This window comes from Rhipicephalus sanguineus, chromosome 5 (genome assembly GCF_013339695.2).
Source record: "Rhipicephalus sanguineus isolate Rsan-2018 chromosome 5, BIME_Rsan_1.4, whole genome shotgun sequence".
NCBI lineage: Eukaryota > Metazoa > Arthropoda > Arachnida > Ixodida > Ixodidae > Rhipicephalus > Rhipicephalus sanguineus.
In genome coordinates, this window is record NC_051180.1 from 187,614,119 (window position 1) to 187,632,687 (window position 18,569).

An 18,569-nucleotide genomic window follows, 5' to 3' on the forward strand; every position below is an offset into this window, starting at 1 on the left:
CCAAGCGCTGACTAACAACAACGAGTCTATTTCGCTGTAGCCTATTTCACTGTAGCGAAATATACACCCTCGGAAAAACAAGTGAAATGATATTAAGACAAGCACTCCTTTATGGCACATGCGTGGATAATATAGTAAGTGGTCAAGATATTCATGTTCTTTTTTCAGCAAGTCTATGGAAGCCATGCTTACGAATGAGTCGTTGCATGTGTGAATCATGTATGCCTCGAAGATCTCTATGGTGCATTGAAAAGATGCAAGACTCAATGCACCAGAGAGATCTTCGAGGCCCACGCGATTCACACGCACAACTACTCATCCGTAAGCATGGCTTCTGTAGACTTGATGAAAAAAAGGATGATTATCTTGACCACTGACTATTATCCACGCATGTGCCGTAAAGGAGTGCTTGTCTTCATATCATTTTACTTGAACGAAAGAAGGGGAATTTTAAGGCCTCGTTTTTTTTTTGTTAGACACAACATTATTTAAACGAACAGATAAGAAAGCCAAGGAAAATATAGGGGATGTGATTTGTAGTAATTATGATGCAAATGTGAAGAAGGTAGAGTAGACAAAAAGATAGCTTGCCGCCAGCAGGGACCGAACCTGCGACCTTCGAATAACGCCCCAATGCTCTACCACTGAGCTACGGCGGCGGTCATCCTCTTGTCGACTTTGTGGGGTATATAGGTGCGTTTAAATGTAGGAGTAGCCATGACAGCAAGCGTGGAACACTCTTTTTCTGCCTGCTGGCGTCACAAAGCACGTCACCGTTTTACGAGCTGGCAGCTGACCAATAATCCCTTGCATGGCTACTAGCGGCGTTGACTAACACTCTTACGTTTAAATGCACATATACAGTCAAGATCCAATTTTTCGGACTCCCTAGGGGCCGCGAAATCGTCCGAAAAATCGGACAGTCCGAAAAAACGAATTCATGCTTTTTTTTTTTTATTCCGCTCAAGCAGTCCAATCGCCACAGCAACATCAGAAATAGTACACTTATGAGGCATTTTGGTGTGCACCCAGGCTCTCGCAAATACATTCGGCACCTGCCGCGAACCCATACCTGCCAAGTTTGGAGAAACGGAATCCGGGAGATGTACACAACGGGGGGGGGGGGGGGTACTGCGATAGCAATAATATGGACACTGTCAGCGGGATTTTGCGGTCGCCGCTGATTTGTACAGAGTCCCAACCGATAACATTGCTTACGCATCGTCTGTTTCATGTGCGAGTAAAAGCGCGCTAGCGCTAGAGACGAACGCGGTTGAAGCAGGATGAAACGATCCGGCCGTCCCCGTCGCGCGAAGGGCGCATGCGATAACATCGCTCCGCGTGCGAGGCCTGTCGTCGCTTGCTTACCAGTTATTTCGTCGGGCAAGAGTGAGCGAGCGAACAGTTAAGCGTATCAAGGCTGAAGTTCTGCGGGCCCCACTTCCCTCCCCGAAGCGCAAGAAATTGAATTCCTCGGGCCATATGAGAAGCGCATCACCGGCAGGACGCGGCTGCAGCGCTATGACACGTTTGCGTTGGCAGCACTGCGGCGCAAAGTGCACAGCTACTTCATGCGCAATGAAAATGAGTTGAACCTTTCTACCATCGTTAAAAAAAAGAAGAATCCTTTCTACTACGTGGCCAGACAACTTTGCTCATGTGGCCAGACAAAGCACTGGACGCGCGGAGCAAAACTGGATTTCCGGGAGATTTTTCTATGACCCGTACAACCGGGAGAAACGTTCAAAATCCGGAAGTCTCCCGGGTAATCCGGGAGACTTGGCAGGTATGCGAACCCCACCTAACTACGTGACAACCGCCACTTGCAAATTTGCGTCTCATGATGAGCGCCGCTGACACCAGCAAAGTGCGGAATAGATTACGGCTCTCTTGCATGGAGCGTTTGGAAACGATGACGCAGAACACAGACTGTGGCGAAAGAGCAGACGACTCGTCCGGCTTTCCCCAATGCATGTGCACAAGTAAACAACGCACACACACATCGCCGAATCTCCGTTGATACGCAGCATTTGCTGCCGTGCGAAGCCGATCGTTTCTAGTTGTCGCAGCACATCGACGACTAAGTTGACGTCGTCACTGTACTGTTGCTTTACTGTACGCGCGCATTTGTCATGAAAGGGTTCGTGATGCACACTTTGTTCCTGACCGCACACTGGTGCAGCAATGGCGAGCTGGTTTCGTTCGTGAAGGCAACGAGTCTGTGCGGCGCACTTAGCGGTCTCACACAAAGAGACAACATAAATAGCGGCGCGGCGCATTTGATTTCTCGCCTATTAAATGCATGCAGAACGCATGCAACTGTGCTAGGCCACATGCACTACCGAGCAGTTAAATGAAGATGCTTATCACAATGGTTGTCAGCGATTAAGCGTTACTGGCACTTTTGACCCCTGCCACCATCGCTCCTCCGTGCATCTCCGCTGCTTCTCCGTGAGGACCTCGCTGCATGGCGCCATGATAGCGGCCCCTTTGAATTTCTGGTCTGCTCCACCAACACCACCTAGACTTTTAAGGCCTCTCCACGGCTCAGTGACGTCACCCTACTATGACGACACTGGACGGTTGGCTTCCGCCACTCGTGCTGAGAATGCCGCTTCGAAACATTCTTTTTCGTTAATCATATTTTTGCAGCAAAAAGCCTGATTTTTTTTCGTCCTCGTTTGCACGCAGGTGTGCCCCTTTACCTTTGGACATGCTGTTACTGATTTGATTATGTATCAATATGCAGATTCGTTAAGTCACGTTTTAAACATTTTCTATTTGAAATAATGAGTGCTAGGAACTTTCAGAAATCTTGTTTTATTTTCACAAGAGAGGCATGAGAAGTGAGGAGCTAATCAAAGCTGTTTCACCACGAAAGCTTACATTGCAATAAGCCAATACAACATAAAGCTGCTCTGCAAGCACAAGAATGCACACTCTATACAGAAATACAATACATTGACATTGACCAGTCCTTGTTGCACAAAAGTTATTTATAAGCAGATGCACCCCCCAATCGCACAATCGAACAAGTAACGCAAACTTAAAATAGCTCAGCAAGCACAAGAATATATACTATATGGATATACAACACAAAAATAGGTTTCACCCGCCACGGTGGTCTAGTGGTTATGGTGCTCGACTGCTAACTACGTTGAAGTTGAAGGTGGGAAATTAGTGGAGGTCGTGGGATCGAATCCCGGCCGCAGCGCCCGCGTTTTCGATGGAAGAGAAAATGCTTGAGACCCGTGTACTTAGATTTAAGTGCACATTAAAAAACCTCAGGTGGTCGAAATTTCAGAAGCCCTCCACTACAGCATCTCTCATAGTCATATCGTGATTTTGGGACGTTAAACCCCACATGTTATAAAATCGGACGCGTTATTCGAAGGTCGCAGGTTTGGTCCCTGCCGGCGGCAAGTTATCTTTTCGTCCACTTTACTTTCTTCACACTTTATCCTAATTACAACGAATAACATCCCCTATACTTTCTTTGGCATTATTGTCTATTAGTTTCTCATTAATATTGTGTCTAACAAAGAAACGAGCTGTTAAAAGTCATCGTCTTTCCTTCATTCATAGCGAGAGTCTCGTTCTGGCAGACTTGATGCCTTCAGGTAGTATGCGAGGGATTAGTGGTCAGCTGCCAGCTCGTAAAAAGATCACATGCTACGTGACGCCAACAGGCAGAAAAAAGAGTGTTCCACACTCGCCGCCATGGCTTCGACTGGCACTGGCTAACACTCCTAGCTTTAAATGAACATATATACCCCATAAAGCGGATGGGAGGACGACCGCCGCCGTAGCTCAGTGGTAGAGCATCGGATGCATTATTCGAAGGTCGCAGGTTCGGTCCCTGCCGGCAGCAAGTTATCTTTTTGTCCACTTTACTTTCTTCACACTTTATCCTAATTATAACGAATAACATCCCCTATACTTTCTTTGGCATTATTGTTTGTTAGTTCTCATTAATATTGTGTCTAACTAAGAAACGAGCCCTTAAAAGTAATCGTCTTTCCTTCAAAATAGGTTTCGACACTTTGACATTGAATAATGAAAAAAAAGAAAGTCGCAAGTTCATGAAGCAATTAGTTTTTCTGAGTCTTCAGTTTTGGCTCTTTTTCCTTTGCAGCCTTGTCAGCTACAAGTTGATCATTTTTTCTTTTGCAAAAGTTATTTATTAACGTGTTAGCTGCTGCACTTAGGACATGGTGCATTACTACTCACGGGGTGTGTCCATTCTCACACACATCAAAATCGATGCTGTCAGTTATTAAATCATGTGTGAGTGCCAAAAGAGCTTCCTTTTGATTTGGCAGAGCACGAAATTGTGTTGCATGCTGTTCACTTCTAAGTTTGTCTATAACTATTTCTGCTGTAAGAACAGCGTTTATTATTGCAGGCTGAGGAAACTTGAGACCATCACGGTTCATAGCCTACACCAATTCTCCACCTTCAACGTCAATGTTGTCTTCTAGCATCAAATTTCCTTTGCAAGCCATGCATGCAAGCTTTTTTTAATGCAGCATGGGCACAGTAACCAGCAACGTAGGTGGTTGCATGGAGATTCGGTGCCTTCTTGTCAAAGTCAGAGTCTGCCAGCTCAATGTCAAAGTTGTCGAGCACATCATCATTTACTGCCACTGCAGCTGTTGCAGTTTCCATTTCTGGGAGCTCCAGAATATTTTGCAGACGAAGTTTTCGCTCAGACTCATACACTTTTCTTATGGAAATGTGACATTGCGCACTGGAGAGTTGGCGATACTTGCCAAACCTGTCTTCCAGACAATCCGTCTGAAACTTTCCTAACAGCATATAGTCTAGGTGCATTTCCTCTAAGCAATACTTAGTCACCTTTACTAAGGTGTCTGTCGTGAGACGGAGGGCACTGTGCGTCTCCCTTGTCCGTATGCCTGTGTCAAACTTCAAAGACTGCCACAGATCTAGCCACTTCACTAGACTCAACAAAAACTGGACCTGGGGACTTGTTACTGAGGCAATCGGTGACTGCAGCTCGTCACGAAGCCGAATGCCCTTGTTGCATGTCTTTACATTTACAATGCTCCACCACTTCGTTATAATTTCTAAGAACTCTGCAGTTCCAACCACATGCTCGAGCTGAAGTCTGGACAGGTTCGAAGAGCTGCCGCTGTAGAGAGGTTGAAAATTTTAAGTGCAAGCATGACATTTTGGTGCTCAATTTTCGATGGATTGAGAGCTTTTGTTGTAAGCATTGGTGCAGATTTAATCAGCTGACTCTGTTCTTTTGAGTGAAGCTCTCGAAGAGTCTTAAGTGAAGCTGTAAGTATTGGTGGTTTTTCGCTAGGTCCTGTGGGGCTAGGAAAGAACATGCGTGTTCCAGCATTTTGCTGGTTAATCCATTTGTTCCTTATACACTTCAATAAGTGTACAGGGTCAATTAGAAAAAAAGAGGGGGCGTTCAGAGTCTGCAGGGTGTCTATATACACTCTGAAGTTTGCGGGGCACCCCAAAAAGTGACATTGTTTTACGGTTGATGGAGTTGTTATCACTTATGACTGCAACGATACGTAAACCGACATTCTCCGGCTCAGTAATAATGCTATGCAAAATGGTATGAGGCTGCTCCACACTCATGCGCTCTACCGGCAGTATGTGCACTACATTTTTCTGAGATGAAAGCAAGCTTTGCATCATGAAGACGTGAGCTGTCTTCGCTGCATTTGAGCTATTACATGCTGCACCAACAATTACTCCTCCCTTATAATCAAAATAAGGCTGCAAGTGGATTTCATCCATCATGAGAATCACAGTTATCTCATCTTCCTTCATTGTAGTGAAAAGCTTCTTTGCATAGGATAGGAACAAAGCGCCTTGCTGCTCGTGTGCCGGGCTTACTTTGTAGGAATCGCATGTACGACATATTGTTGACTGATGTGGTAGCCTAATGTTCCCAGAACTGCGTAGAAACCTGTAGGCATGCGGATAAACTGTAAATAAAATGCTCAAAAACACTAGCAGCTCTGGAGAATACCGCAATGAGTTGCAGTGCTTGACAAAGAGAAGAGCAACTTGCTCTTTAAGAAATCTGACAGCATTCAGTTGCTCGACGTTTGACAGGTCACAATTAGAGGCATCTTGAAGAAGAGAAAGTGTCAAGGTCAGTAAATGGGTAATTCTGTCTTCTTCCTCAGACGAAAACTTTTGATCTAAGGTCTCAACATCATCTAGCAAGCGTGTCAAGAGACGCATATCATTCATTTTCACAGGAATAGTATCTACGCCATCAGTTGTAGTGAGCTGCACATATCGACAGTAAACTTTCGCAGTGAGGTCCTGTGAGATCACGATCGACAGCCAAATACAAGAGGCATCAACAGAAGCAAGACTGAAAAAAACCACGCTGGTGGGTCGGGATATAACATTCCAGAAGCTGGAAAGCTTGATTTCTGGAACTCGCTCCAACAGAGCCTGGAAAGTGTCGATGTTGTTGCTTGATTCTTCCTCCTCGTGGGTCTGAAGTGATGCGGCGATGGCTTCCCGCAAGGACGCTGCTTCAAGGCGCATCCTCTTTTCACAAGATGCTTCTCGAGACGTGGCTGTAGCAGGTGCGGAGAGGTGCGCGGGACAGTTCGGGAAAACACTAGGAACGGCTTCGGCGCTAAAGCGAGCAGTCTTGAGTTTTGCCTCGACGACATTGCCTGTTTTCGAGTCCACATAACTAGAAGTCCCAATGTCTGACGCTCGGAAGTGCCGTTCACAGACATGGACACCAAACACAAAGAAGTTGGCATATCTAGGAGAGCTAACATGGCGAGTGAAACAGCGAACACAATACTTAAGACCCGCGTCGCGCAGCATGTCAGCATTTAAAGATAGCGGAAAAAAATGTCACGATTTTGCCACTTTCCACTGAGCATTTTCTGGGCACGAAATCAGCATGTGGAATGGCTTTTAACCATTGCCTTCTTCTGTCAGCGTCAGCCGGTAATGTGAACACGTGCACAGCCTTCTCCTCATAGTAGTTCCCGCAGCAGCCGGGAACGCAGCAGTGCCCTGACATTTCGACGAATAGCCCAGAAAATGTCACACGCACATGTCACTTTTAAGGTTGTATCCCTCGATTGTCATCCAAGAAATCGCCGCAGGAGCCAAACTTCAGCAAATGGCGAAGAAACGTCGAAGAAACACAAGTAACGTCCACGAAAAACGTGCAAACTTGACGATGACGATGTCCACAGCATTGGCGATGTCTCAACTCACACTACTGTTGTGAAATTACTATTATAAAGAGCTGCCCAATTATAATTTTTTAAATTGTGCATCAGCAAAAACAGACACAAAAGTTTTCGCACTGTGCAAGGTGGGTTTTGCACCTTGTGTATTAGTCAAAATTATTATTTTGTTTTTTGAGCGAAAGTACGCCTCCGAGTACTCAGTATTCATGTGGTTTGAAACGGTGCGGGAAGCGCCGGTGAGAGAACGATTGCAGCAGTCACCAGGGGGCACTGCCTCGCCAGTCGCGGCGGCGTGTTCTCCCGCCATCGTAGTGTGGTGACATCACGCGCCATAGCAGCAATCGTGGAGAGGCCTTAAAAGTCTAGGTGGTGTTGGCTCCACCCCATAACACTTCGGCATTGTGGCAAAGCTGACTTTTGGACTCTGCTATTGTCGCAAACCAATCGACTCGCGAAAGCGCTGGTTCGAACCTACGATATGATAGACGCAGCAGAGGTGGGGGCTTCAATTAATGCCTTTCGGACCTGGAATTTGAGCAGAAAGTCCGAAAAATCGAAAGCGGGAGAGTTGCAGCGTGCGAAATTTCGGACGTTCTTATACATTGACGTCTATGGGGCTGGTGACGGTGCCGCGAAAGCGTCTGAATTTTCGAGCATGTCCGGAAAATCAGGCATCCAAAAAATTGGCAGTCGACTGTATACCCCATAAAGTGGACGAGAGGATGACCACCGCCGTAGCTCAGTGGTAGGGCATCAGACGCATTATTCGAACGTCGCAGGTTCAGTCCCTGCCGGCGGCAAGTTATCTTTTAGTCCACTTCACTTTCTTCACATTTACATCATAATTACTAGAAATAACATCCCCTATACTTCCCCTGGCTTTCTTGTCTGTTAGTTCTAAATATCATTTTACTTTTTTTTTTCCATGGATATACTATATTCCGCTACGGCGTAATAAATTCGTTAGTCATTGCTTGCTCTTCTCACTTCTTTCTATGTCCAGTCCTAGCACTGTTTTCAGAAGTTCAGTCATCATCATCATCATCAGCCTGTCTATGCCCACTGCAGGGCAACGGCTTCTCCCATGTTCCGCCAATGAACCCGGTCCTGTGCTTTCTGCTGCCACGTTATACCTACAAACTTCCTTCTAAAAAGACAGGGCGTGCAAACACGGACACAAGAAGAAGTCAGGACACCACAAACGCATAGATCTTCCACGTATCTTCCACGTAGACCACCACGCTTGCCGGACTGATAGGTTCGCCTGTTGCATGGGCATGCGCAGATAAGTTTTCGTGCCTTCTTTCTTTTCAGCCGTTGTGCGTCTCTTCAGTTGTTATTCAGCGTTTGTGGTGTCCTGACTTCTTTCTTGTGTCCGTGTTTGCACGCCCTGTCTTTTTGGAATGAATACTTACCACCTAGCTCAGCTCTCTGTTATTCTGAGCTACAAACTTCGTAATCTCATCTACCCACCTAATTTTCTGTCTCCCCCTCACGCGTTTGCCATCTCTTGGAATCCAGTCAGTTACCCTTAATGACCACTGGTTATCCTGCCGACGTGCTACGTGCCCGGCCGATATCCATTTCTTCTTCTTGATTTCAACCATGATATCCTTAACCTCCGTTTGTTCCCTGACCCACTCTGCTCTCTTCCTGTCTCTTAAGGTTACACCTACCAGATACCAGAATCTTGGAGGAATGCCAACATCATCTTGATCCGTACGAAAGGGAACTTCAAGGACCTGAAAAATTACAGGCCCATCAGCTTACTGTCCGTTGTCTACAAGCTATTTACAAAAGTAATTGCTGACAGAATTAATACGACATTAGAGTTCAATCAACCAAGGGACCAGGCAGGATTTCGTACAGGCTTCTCAACAATAGACCATATTCATACTATCAATCAGGTGATAGAGAAATGCGCAGAATACAATCAACCCCTATACATAGCCTTCATAGATTACGAGAAGGCATTTGATTCGGTGGAGACATCAGCAGTCATGCAGGCACTGCGGAATCAGGGCCTCGACGAAGCCTATATAAACATAATGAAAGAAATCTACAGCGGATCCACAGCCACTATAGTCCTCCATAAAGAAAGCGACAGAATCCCAATAAAGAAGGGCGTAAGGCAGGGAGACACGATCTCTCCAATGCTATTCACCGCGTGTTTACAGGAGGTTTTCAGGGCCCTAGATTGGGAAGAATTAGGGATAAGTTAATGGAGAGTATTTCAGTAACCTGTGATTCGCTGATGACATTGCATTGATGAGTAACGCGAGAGACGAATTACAGCTCATGATTACTGAACTGAATACGGAAAGTAGAAGAGTAGGTCTGAAAGTTAATATGCATAAAACTAAAGTAATGTGGAACAATCTTGGCAGAGAACAGCGCTTTGCGATAGGGGGCGAGACACTGGAAATTGTAAAGGAGTACGTCTACTTAGGACAGGTAGTAACCGCGGAGCCGAAGCATGAGAGTGAAATAACTAGAAGAATAAGGATAGGATGGGGCTCATTCGGCAAGCATTATCAAATCATGAATGGTAGTCTACAACTATCCCTCAAGAGGAAGGTATATAACAGCTGCATCTTACCGGTACTTACTTACGGAGCAGAAACCGTGAGACTTACAAAGAGGGTTCAACTGAAATTGAGGACAGAAGTTCAGTATCTCCCAACAACCCCGCATTAATACTCTACATCAGTTCACGTCATGCTCCGTGGGCCCTTTCATTGTTCCTGCTTTGCATCAACCCTCTTCATGTGCCATCTAGCTCGCTGCTACGAGTTGCAGAGCTCGCCTTCCAACGTTCCCGATCAGACGGGTTTCTGTATAGGGGGCCCATTCCAAATGTCGCAAGACCAAGAGATGAAACTATGCCGTTTTCTTCACACAGAAATGCACAGGCAGATCCTACTACTTAAAGAAGCCCTGTTCCAGGCCTGTCTCCACATGTGCCCCATCGGACACCACCACCAAAAGTTCACCAAGGAACTGAAAACGGCCCAGCAAGTCGCAGAATTGGTGTGGCACAGCAAATTCGTGCACTTTCCCCGGAAAGCGCGACCTTGTCCTTCGTACAATGCTGTGACACTTGTTGAAGATCCTCTTCCCGTCATACCTCAGGACGTCCAAGAAGTCCTGCAGTTGGGACCAAAGTGCTTGTTTTCATATCATTTTACTTGTTTTTCCGAGGGCACATATTCCGCTACGGCGAAATAAACTCGTTGTTGGTCAGTGCTTGGTCTTGTCACTTCTTTCTATGACCCGTCCTAGTGCTGTTTTCAAAAATTCAGTATGTACCAACAAGCCCAAAAAGAATGGGCAAACAGTCGCATCAAGACGTGCTGACGCTGCAAGGAGCATGAGACATAATGTCCCCCTGTCACCACTGTGTTGCAGTGACACGTCTTCTTTTCCACAGGCGAGCATTTCACCGAACCACAAGACCCCCTTCCTTTTTTTTCCCTCACTGGCAGCAACGAGGCTGAGGTGCTTTACCAATGAATCATCAGCATCGCTACATTGCATTGCCTTACGAATCTTAAAGGCCGTGGTTTCCCCAGGTTTGCAGCAAAATCAGGATCAGGTATTGAGGGAAAACGTAACCCTTGGAGCATCTGCTTACCTTCAGTAATTCAAAGATTTTTTGCATCCCGCTTTTGTAAGTTTTGCTAATTTGAAAACCCGCTTAATTAGACGACTTTTCACAGTCCTAGTGACTTTTAATTAAAGAGGTTTTACTGCACGTATTAATCATTAGTATGTTTAAAGTGGGTATGTATTAACGAGGTTTCACTGCATAATCTTTTGCACACGAGAGATGGCACACCTTAATAATGCATTTTCAGCACCTTGTTACGAACAAGAAGGGACAGAAAAAGAGCGAGTGTGGCTTGACGCTCATTCTGTCCCTTTTTTGTGTTGTAACGTTGCGCCACATCTGTCAAGTAGCTATGCACCAACCAGCCCAACATAGTGTATTGCTATGTTTTCACCCAGCCATGCTCAGTTTATACACTTACTCAGCAGCCGAGTTCCATACACAACAGGTTCGATTCGAAATTTGTGCTGACGATCATTGTGGTAGGTGAAAAGATGTACGATAAATTTGTCCCATAGCCTTCTTTTTCAGTGAACATTCTTTCCTTGCTGCTATTTCATCTTCAATTTGTTGTGAAGGCATGAATGGTGGCACATGTGGTCGAACATACTACATAAATTAGATGAATTGCAAGTACAGTTTGAAAAATGAACTTCAGTAAACTGCAGGGGTGACACGGCTGAAATTGATTTGGGAGCAGTTTTGGGAGCAGCAAAGTTTCAATTTAGGAGCAGGAGAACCTTGTTTAGGAGCAGTTAGCGGCATTTATTGTGTCGTTTTTGGAGCTTGAAAAAACAAATTTGTAGCAATTTGGAGGAACAAGCACATATTTTAATCGGCTTAGAATACACATAACATTCAGACAGCCCTTGGAGAAAGCTTTCTTTACAGATTATCGCTAGGTATGAACTACACTACCTTTTTACAAACCACGTAATTTATATAACCCGGGTAACAACATATGAAATAAAAAAAAAAGTTTTTCCAACTAGGTTCACTTTACATTTGAAAATATGAAAAGAAAAAACATCACACTTCTCAAATAATAAAAAAAAAAACTGATTGCACAAGAATTGTAGTCACGTAGCAGTAGATCTTTGCTTTAGATAAGCAATACCATTTAGCAGATTATTGCTTTGACTTTTTGTTGGTCTGCTTTATTTAGCTTTTCAAGCTTCCCCAGAGCTTCCTCCTGTAGGTCAGTGTTCCCCTTCATGGAAGGGGGGGGGGGGGAGGATGAGCGCAAAGTCTGCCCCATACCGCCCATACTTTGATTTAATCGGGATTGGGGGCGCTGCAATGAACCTTCGCCTAGAGTTACTGTATATGCTACCTTTAGGTAGCAGAGTTGCACATCTGTCTTCCAAACGCTACTAGCAACCATGCATTGCGGAGAAGCCGATGCTCAGACCAATTTTTGTATTTCTCGACGCCGCCGCGGCAGCAAACTGAATTAACACTAGTCATCGACAGCCAATGTTTATCGCCGGTCTTCGACACACCAGGAATGTTAATAGGCGACACGGTAGTCATGTCGCCTACAAAAACGGAGTGCGACTTCACCGCATGGCTGTGGTTGCTAGTCAGACCTATGCGCAACTCTGCTGCCTAAAGGTAGCATATACAGTAACTCTAACTTCGCCCTCCCTGAAGGGGAACGAACCCTGCGTACGCCTATAAGCACCCGATCACAATAAAACGCCTTCAGCTACCTGCTCGGCCGCGCGGGTGGCGTAGCGTCAAGTGTACCACACGCTTTTAATTAACAGGTGATAACAAAAGTGCGCTGCACCACCGTTCGCTGCCCCCTCGTGCGGGACCGCCTTCAAGAATGGGTCGCGAGCGCCGAGAAACCTTACCGCTCGGACACTAAGTGATCAAACGCGCGCAGGTACGGCGCTGCAAGCGTAGCGCCGTTGTAAGCGTAATAGTTTGGAAACGCTCCTTGATGTCACCACCATGTGCTATAACAGTCGTACCAGAGAGCCCGAATCAGCACTGCGGCAAATGAACAAAGAAAAAAAGGTTTTGTCGTGCGCACTATTTACAGGGGCACTGCATTTATTTCCTCCTTGGCGGCATCGGCACCAGCCAGGAAATGTAAATTAAAACTTGATGGTTAGTGCCTACTTCCGTTTAATGCGTAGTTATGCCGCGTTCACGGCAGGTATGTTTTAACGAGGTTAAGGCATGCAGCCAGAAATATTCACTCTATCCACACGAAAAATACTCACCTTTGCTCATTGCGGGAGAACACATGCAGCAGCGTCGACATCAAACCCGTAGCTAGCAGAGGAACAAGCTATGCACAATAAAGAAACTTAGAGTGAACAACCCCGCTACACACTACGTATGCCACTCGATAGTTCTCACTACACAACAGTTGACAGTAGCGTCAGAACACTCAGCCTACCGAGAAGCAGCAAGCTAGCGGAGCGGCAGCGCATTTGGGAGGGTGGGGGGGGGGGGGGAAGGTCACATATATTTACAACCGCCCAGAGGTGATTATCACAGCACTATGGAAGCCTCCATTACAAAGGCGCGTAGAAGGACACGCTTGGGCGCGTTAACGTGTTCTGCGAACGTATCACTGGCTCTGCTTCTAAAGCTACGTTTTCCCATGCTGAAGCTGACCTGGGCTTGAAAATTCTTGCTCGTGAGGCCGTTTCGGCGCAGTTCGGCACAATTTTTGCGATTTTTATGCTTTTGTAGCAGCTTGGCGCACGAAAACGGAATCGTATCAAAAATGCGCAATATGCGCAGCTGTCTCACCCCTGAAATTGTTTTGCATGATCTTGACTGAGAACAAAATTACGTATTTAACGTCTGCTATTTTTTAGTGTGGCCATTAAAAATTACACGAATTCTTAAGAGGTGCTGCCGCTGTTTTTGAAAGCCAAGCAAGTAATTACAAAATGCCCCATCAGCACAGACCTGGAAAGGTTGTTCTTGTCATCTGCACGAGTGGGCTGCTGCACGTACAGATTCTGGTTGGCTGCACGCTCTTCTGTGGGGCGAGTGTGGCTAGGCTTGCACACATCTTCACGTTGAAGCACCAACTGTAGCCGCTCTTTGCTGGCCTCGAGTAGCTTGCGTGCCTCCTTCAAGCTCAGGCCCTCCGTGCTGGTGCTGTTGATCTGAAAACATTGTGCATGGAATTCGCGATTTCATTCACCTCTACAAAAGAACATATATAGCCCCTCAGATATCTAGCACGTACTTATGGCTCTGCATTTGCAACTCCCAGAGGCACTTTCAAAAGAGTGCACATTAGAAAGGTGATGTTATTCTTGTTATTCTTGAAAATAACTGTCCACCCTTGTGACCTCAAGTCGTTTCTTGAACAATGGAACAATTTGGGCTAGTTGCTATAACTTCATCTTCAAACAGTGTACATACAAGAAGACACAAACAAGAACTGATGGCACAAGCGCTGTATCAACAGAATTTTGTATTCAACACAACAGCAAAAAAGAAAGAGATCATGTGCTATGTGACGCCAGTTGGCTAAAAAAGGAGTGTTCCATGCTCGCCGTCATGGCTATGAGCGGCGCTGACTACCACTCCCACGTTTGAATGCAGATATATATCCAATAAAGTGGACGAGAGGACAACTTCCAACTGTTTATTTCATGCCTTTCACACCCATTTTATACATGCACGAGAAAACACAACTTATCTTGCACGTGTTCTTATTTCCTTTTCCGTCATTTCCTTTTCCAACAAAGAAATTGATGCGGAGCTCACACACAAGCTTCCCAATTTCGCTAAAGCTTCGGCTTCTTTTATTTCCCGTGTGAGCTGATGGCTAAACGGCCGATAACAATACAGCTATACAGATTAGGGGAGCACCCACAACCTTTGCAGTGCACCACTAGGAACCCTTCCGCTAAAAGCTAATTTCTCGCGTTATAGCTGTGTTCACGGAGTCTGTCATTCAGACACCATTTAGTCTGCCCTATATAGTACTTCCCGCATGATAATGAAAGCTTGTAACTTGAGGAAAAACTGTAATGACGCAAACAAGACGGGGACGAAGCGAAGACACGAACAGACAGACACGGGCGCCAAGGGCGCCCGTGTCTGTCTGTTTGTGTCTTCGCTTCGTCCCCGTCTTGTTTGCGTCATTACAGTTTTTCCTCAAGTTATGAACCAACTAGCTCAGCAACAAGCCCTGTTGAAAGCTTGTAGACTACACAGCGCACACAATCAAGAAATCTAATGAGGTGTTTCTTAACACAAGCTGACCGAGTGACATTATTTGGGCAGGTCAGTTTGCAAAGCTCCCCTAGTTTTTTGGGCGCTGAAAAATTGACATGTACGTTAGCCCGCTGGGCCACTTTTTTCAGGTTGTGGGAAATGTTGTATGCTTTTTTTATGTGGATGTCACGGTGTACCATACTGACTGTGGCAGGTCACTCGACGTGAATTCTCCATCTGAAACATACATACACACATTTTATAAATACACAAACAACTCGCATTATACACAGACAAGAGAACAAAAAGATTACACTATGTAGTCCACAGTTTGCTCACAAGAGGAGTGAAAAGACAGGGTGCGCACATCCCGATTATCACTGGCTGGAAATCAGGAGCGTCTCAGAAGTGATGCTATGGCGTCGTTGATTCGGTGCCCGCCGTTGAACTGCGAGTCAGGTGTCCAGGCGGCGTGTCACGAAAGGGTCCTGTCGGTTCACCGCAGGACCGCTGACGCATATGCACTGCTTGACTGCCCAAGAACTTGTGCCGACCGTTTGGAAAAATCAGTTTTCTTTGTGTATTTCATGCACATATTGGGGTCATGCAATCATTGTTTGGGTTGCCTGGTTTTCGAGCTCCGGAAACATTGCCAATAATTACATTGTAGATTGAGGAGTCCATACACATTGCCATAGTTTCTCCAATATAGTATGGTGATGACACTGTAATAAATGCTTCCGGTAGAACATGGGTACTTCCATCAACAAAAGTGACCGTCATTTACCGTTAAGGGATTCTAGAGGTACGAAGCTTCTGCGCACCACAATGGTGTTGCACCCGGTATCTCGCAGTACAGATGCTACAGCGTGTCCATTTAAAACCCCTGTCGTCACCGGCATATTCCTTTCAGTACTATATTCTTGGTTATGTATCGGTGCTGATCACATCGCCTACAGAAGTCCTTCAATTTTCCTCTTCGGTCATCCTTTCAACAGACCCAGGTTCAACATACCCTAGTTGTGCCGTATCTTTGGACGCAGAATGGGAGCTCTGGAGAAGACAAGACACCTCGTCACGTCGTGACCCTTTCTATATGCACAGTTTCGCCTCGTGTCCGTGTCGACGATATTTCATGCAAAATGGCGCTTTCGTCTTGGCACGGCAGTTTGGAGCCGTGTGCCCAGGTCTGCCACATAAGATGCACTTTGTGATTGTAGTTTCTCCATCTTGGCCAGGTTTTCAGTTGAGTGTCGCTTCCCGCAGATTCTTCCTTAAAGGGGCCATGACACGGTCACCCACTGATTTGTGGTTTTCAGTGAAATCTAGAAGTAGAGGGTCTATTATGCCTATACAGATTTCAAAAGTGGGCCGTAAAAGAATATTTCAGTGCAAAACAAGCCTTAGATGTGATTCCCATGGCGCGTGTGACATCACGTGCCGCACGGAACGGAGCCGTCGTCTTCTACCAAAGTTTCAGCCGCTGCAAATCGTTCAATTTCAGTGCCAAGCTGAAGAAAGCTAAAATATCTCGATATCCCGAAGGCTGGACACCTCGGTGTTTCCTGCACGCTCGCCAGAATACAGCAGAAATACTACTGGCCACGCTTTGCTGCTGACGTCGCCCACTACGTTAAGACTTCCCAAGATTGCCAGCGACGGAAACACCGCCGACTAGGCCAGTGGGACTTCTGCAGCCAATCGAACCACCTCACCCCAGCAAATTGGGATGGACCTACTGGGGCCATTCCCTTCCGGCAATAAGTGGATCGTCATAGCAACTGACTACCTCACCCGCTACGCCGAGACAAAGGCCTTGCCCAAAGGCAGTGCCGCCGAGGTAGCCAAGTTCTTCGTGGAGAACATCGTCTTGCGTCATGGCACCCCAGAGGTCCTCATCACAGACAAGAGGTACCACCTTTACTGCGGACCTAACTCAGACGATCTTCAAATACAGCGAAACAAGCCACCGCCGCAGCACCGCCTACCACCCGCAGACCAATGGGCTCACCGAGCGTCTAAATAAGAGACATGCTGGCCATGTACGTCGACGTTGAGCAGAAGACGTGGGACGCCGTCCTTCTGTATGTAACCTTCACTTACAACACGGCTGTCCAAGAAACAACACAGATGATGCCGTACAAGTTGGTCTACAAAAGGAGCCCGGCGACGAGGTTCAACAGCATGCTACCCAACATCACCGACGAAGAAAGTCTCGACGCCGCCGCTTACTTACAACGTGCCGAAGAAGCTTGACAGCTCGCCCACCTTCGCATCAAGACCCAGCAGCACAATGACAGCCGTCGCTACAATCTTCGACGATGCTTCGTGGAGTACCAGCCCGGCGACCGTGTCTGGGTCTGGATGCCAATACGACGACGCGGACTGAGAAAGAAGCTTCTCTGACGATACTTTGGACCGTACAGGGTACTTCGACGTCTCGGCGCACTCGACTACGAGGCTGCCTCTGACGGCATAACGAGCTCTCAGAGGCACCGAGCTTGACCCGAGGTCAAGCATGTGGTGCGCCCTAAACTATACTATGCTTGTTAACGCACCTGAGGACTCTAATGTTTGCTTGCTTTATTAGTTTTCTTTAGTATTGCATTTATTCATGTTCTGTTCTTAAGCATCGGGACGATGCTTTTTCAGAGGGGGGCATTGCCGCGCGTCTTATTTTTCATGAGTTGAAGCTTCACCCACAAAGACTGTGGGCATCGCGCTGCGCAGGCCGTGCCGCGATGTGTAAGAAGCTTCGCGATTGTTTTAGAACGTTCCATTAAGATTGCGCGCCGCACGCGAATGTTCCAGCTTCGTCGAGAGATAACGCAGCCACCAGCGATATCGCTGGAAAGTTCGATAGCACCTGTATAAAAGTCGACGCGCTTGACCGCTTGTCAGTTTTATCGACGACAGATGCTCTGTTGACCGCCATCAGCGTACTGTGTGTATTGCTGTAATTTGACTTTTGATTTCCCGGCCACAAGTTCGGCCAAATAAAGAGTTTCATCTTCGATACACCGACTGCTGCTTTCGTCGACGTCACGACCACGTGACACTATCATCACCCTGACGCTTTTTGTCATCCACTCTCTCAACTCTGCCCCCGACAAGCCTACTCGTTCCCCAAGTTCAAGTAATGTCCACGTGTCCATAGCATCTGCAGTCAAACACACTTATAACGATCCCCAATATAACGATCTATCAGTCATAACGACTATATTTCGGTGCACTTAAGATTTTCCTTGCTACCCATTGAAATTGCGTCCACATATAGTGAACATTTTTCAAAGCCTCCTACTTTTACAACGAACACTTCAGACACGGTCGCGGTAAAAATATGGTGCAGACGAAGCGACAAAAAAAGTTTTAAAACAGGCCTTCTAAAGCATGACAGGGGCACAAGCGCGCGTGCCCCGCTCCAGTTTACTTGCGACCACCATGCTTGCGACTAAGATAGCCTAGATCGGCAAGCACCGCACGCAGATTTCGGACGCTGCGAGCGAGGTCGCTCACTTTCCAGGCGTTTCTTCAGTGGC

General features: G+C 46.5%; 1 protein-coding gene and 1 pseudogene across 1 annotated transcript in view; both read right to left on the bottom strand.

The window, feature by feature from the left end:
• The window catches only part of LOC119394522 (tight junction protein ZO-1), a 521,713-nt gene that overhangs the window by 353,158 nt on the left and 149,986 nt on the right, over positions 1–18,569 (bottom strand). Inside the window, exon 7 of the mRNA XM_049416099.1 lies at positions 13,765–13,967. Coding sequence (XP_049272056.1) covers positions 13,765–13,967 — 203 coding nt within the window. The remainder of the gene's footprint in view (positions 1–13,764; positions 13,968–18,569) is intronic.
• On the bottom strand, positions 4,092–5,505 carry LOC119394524 (uncharacterized; annotated as a pseudogene).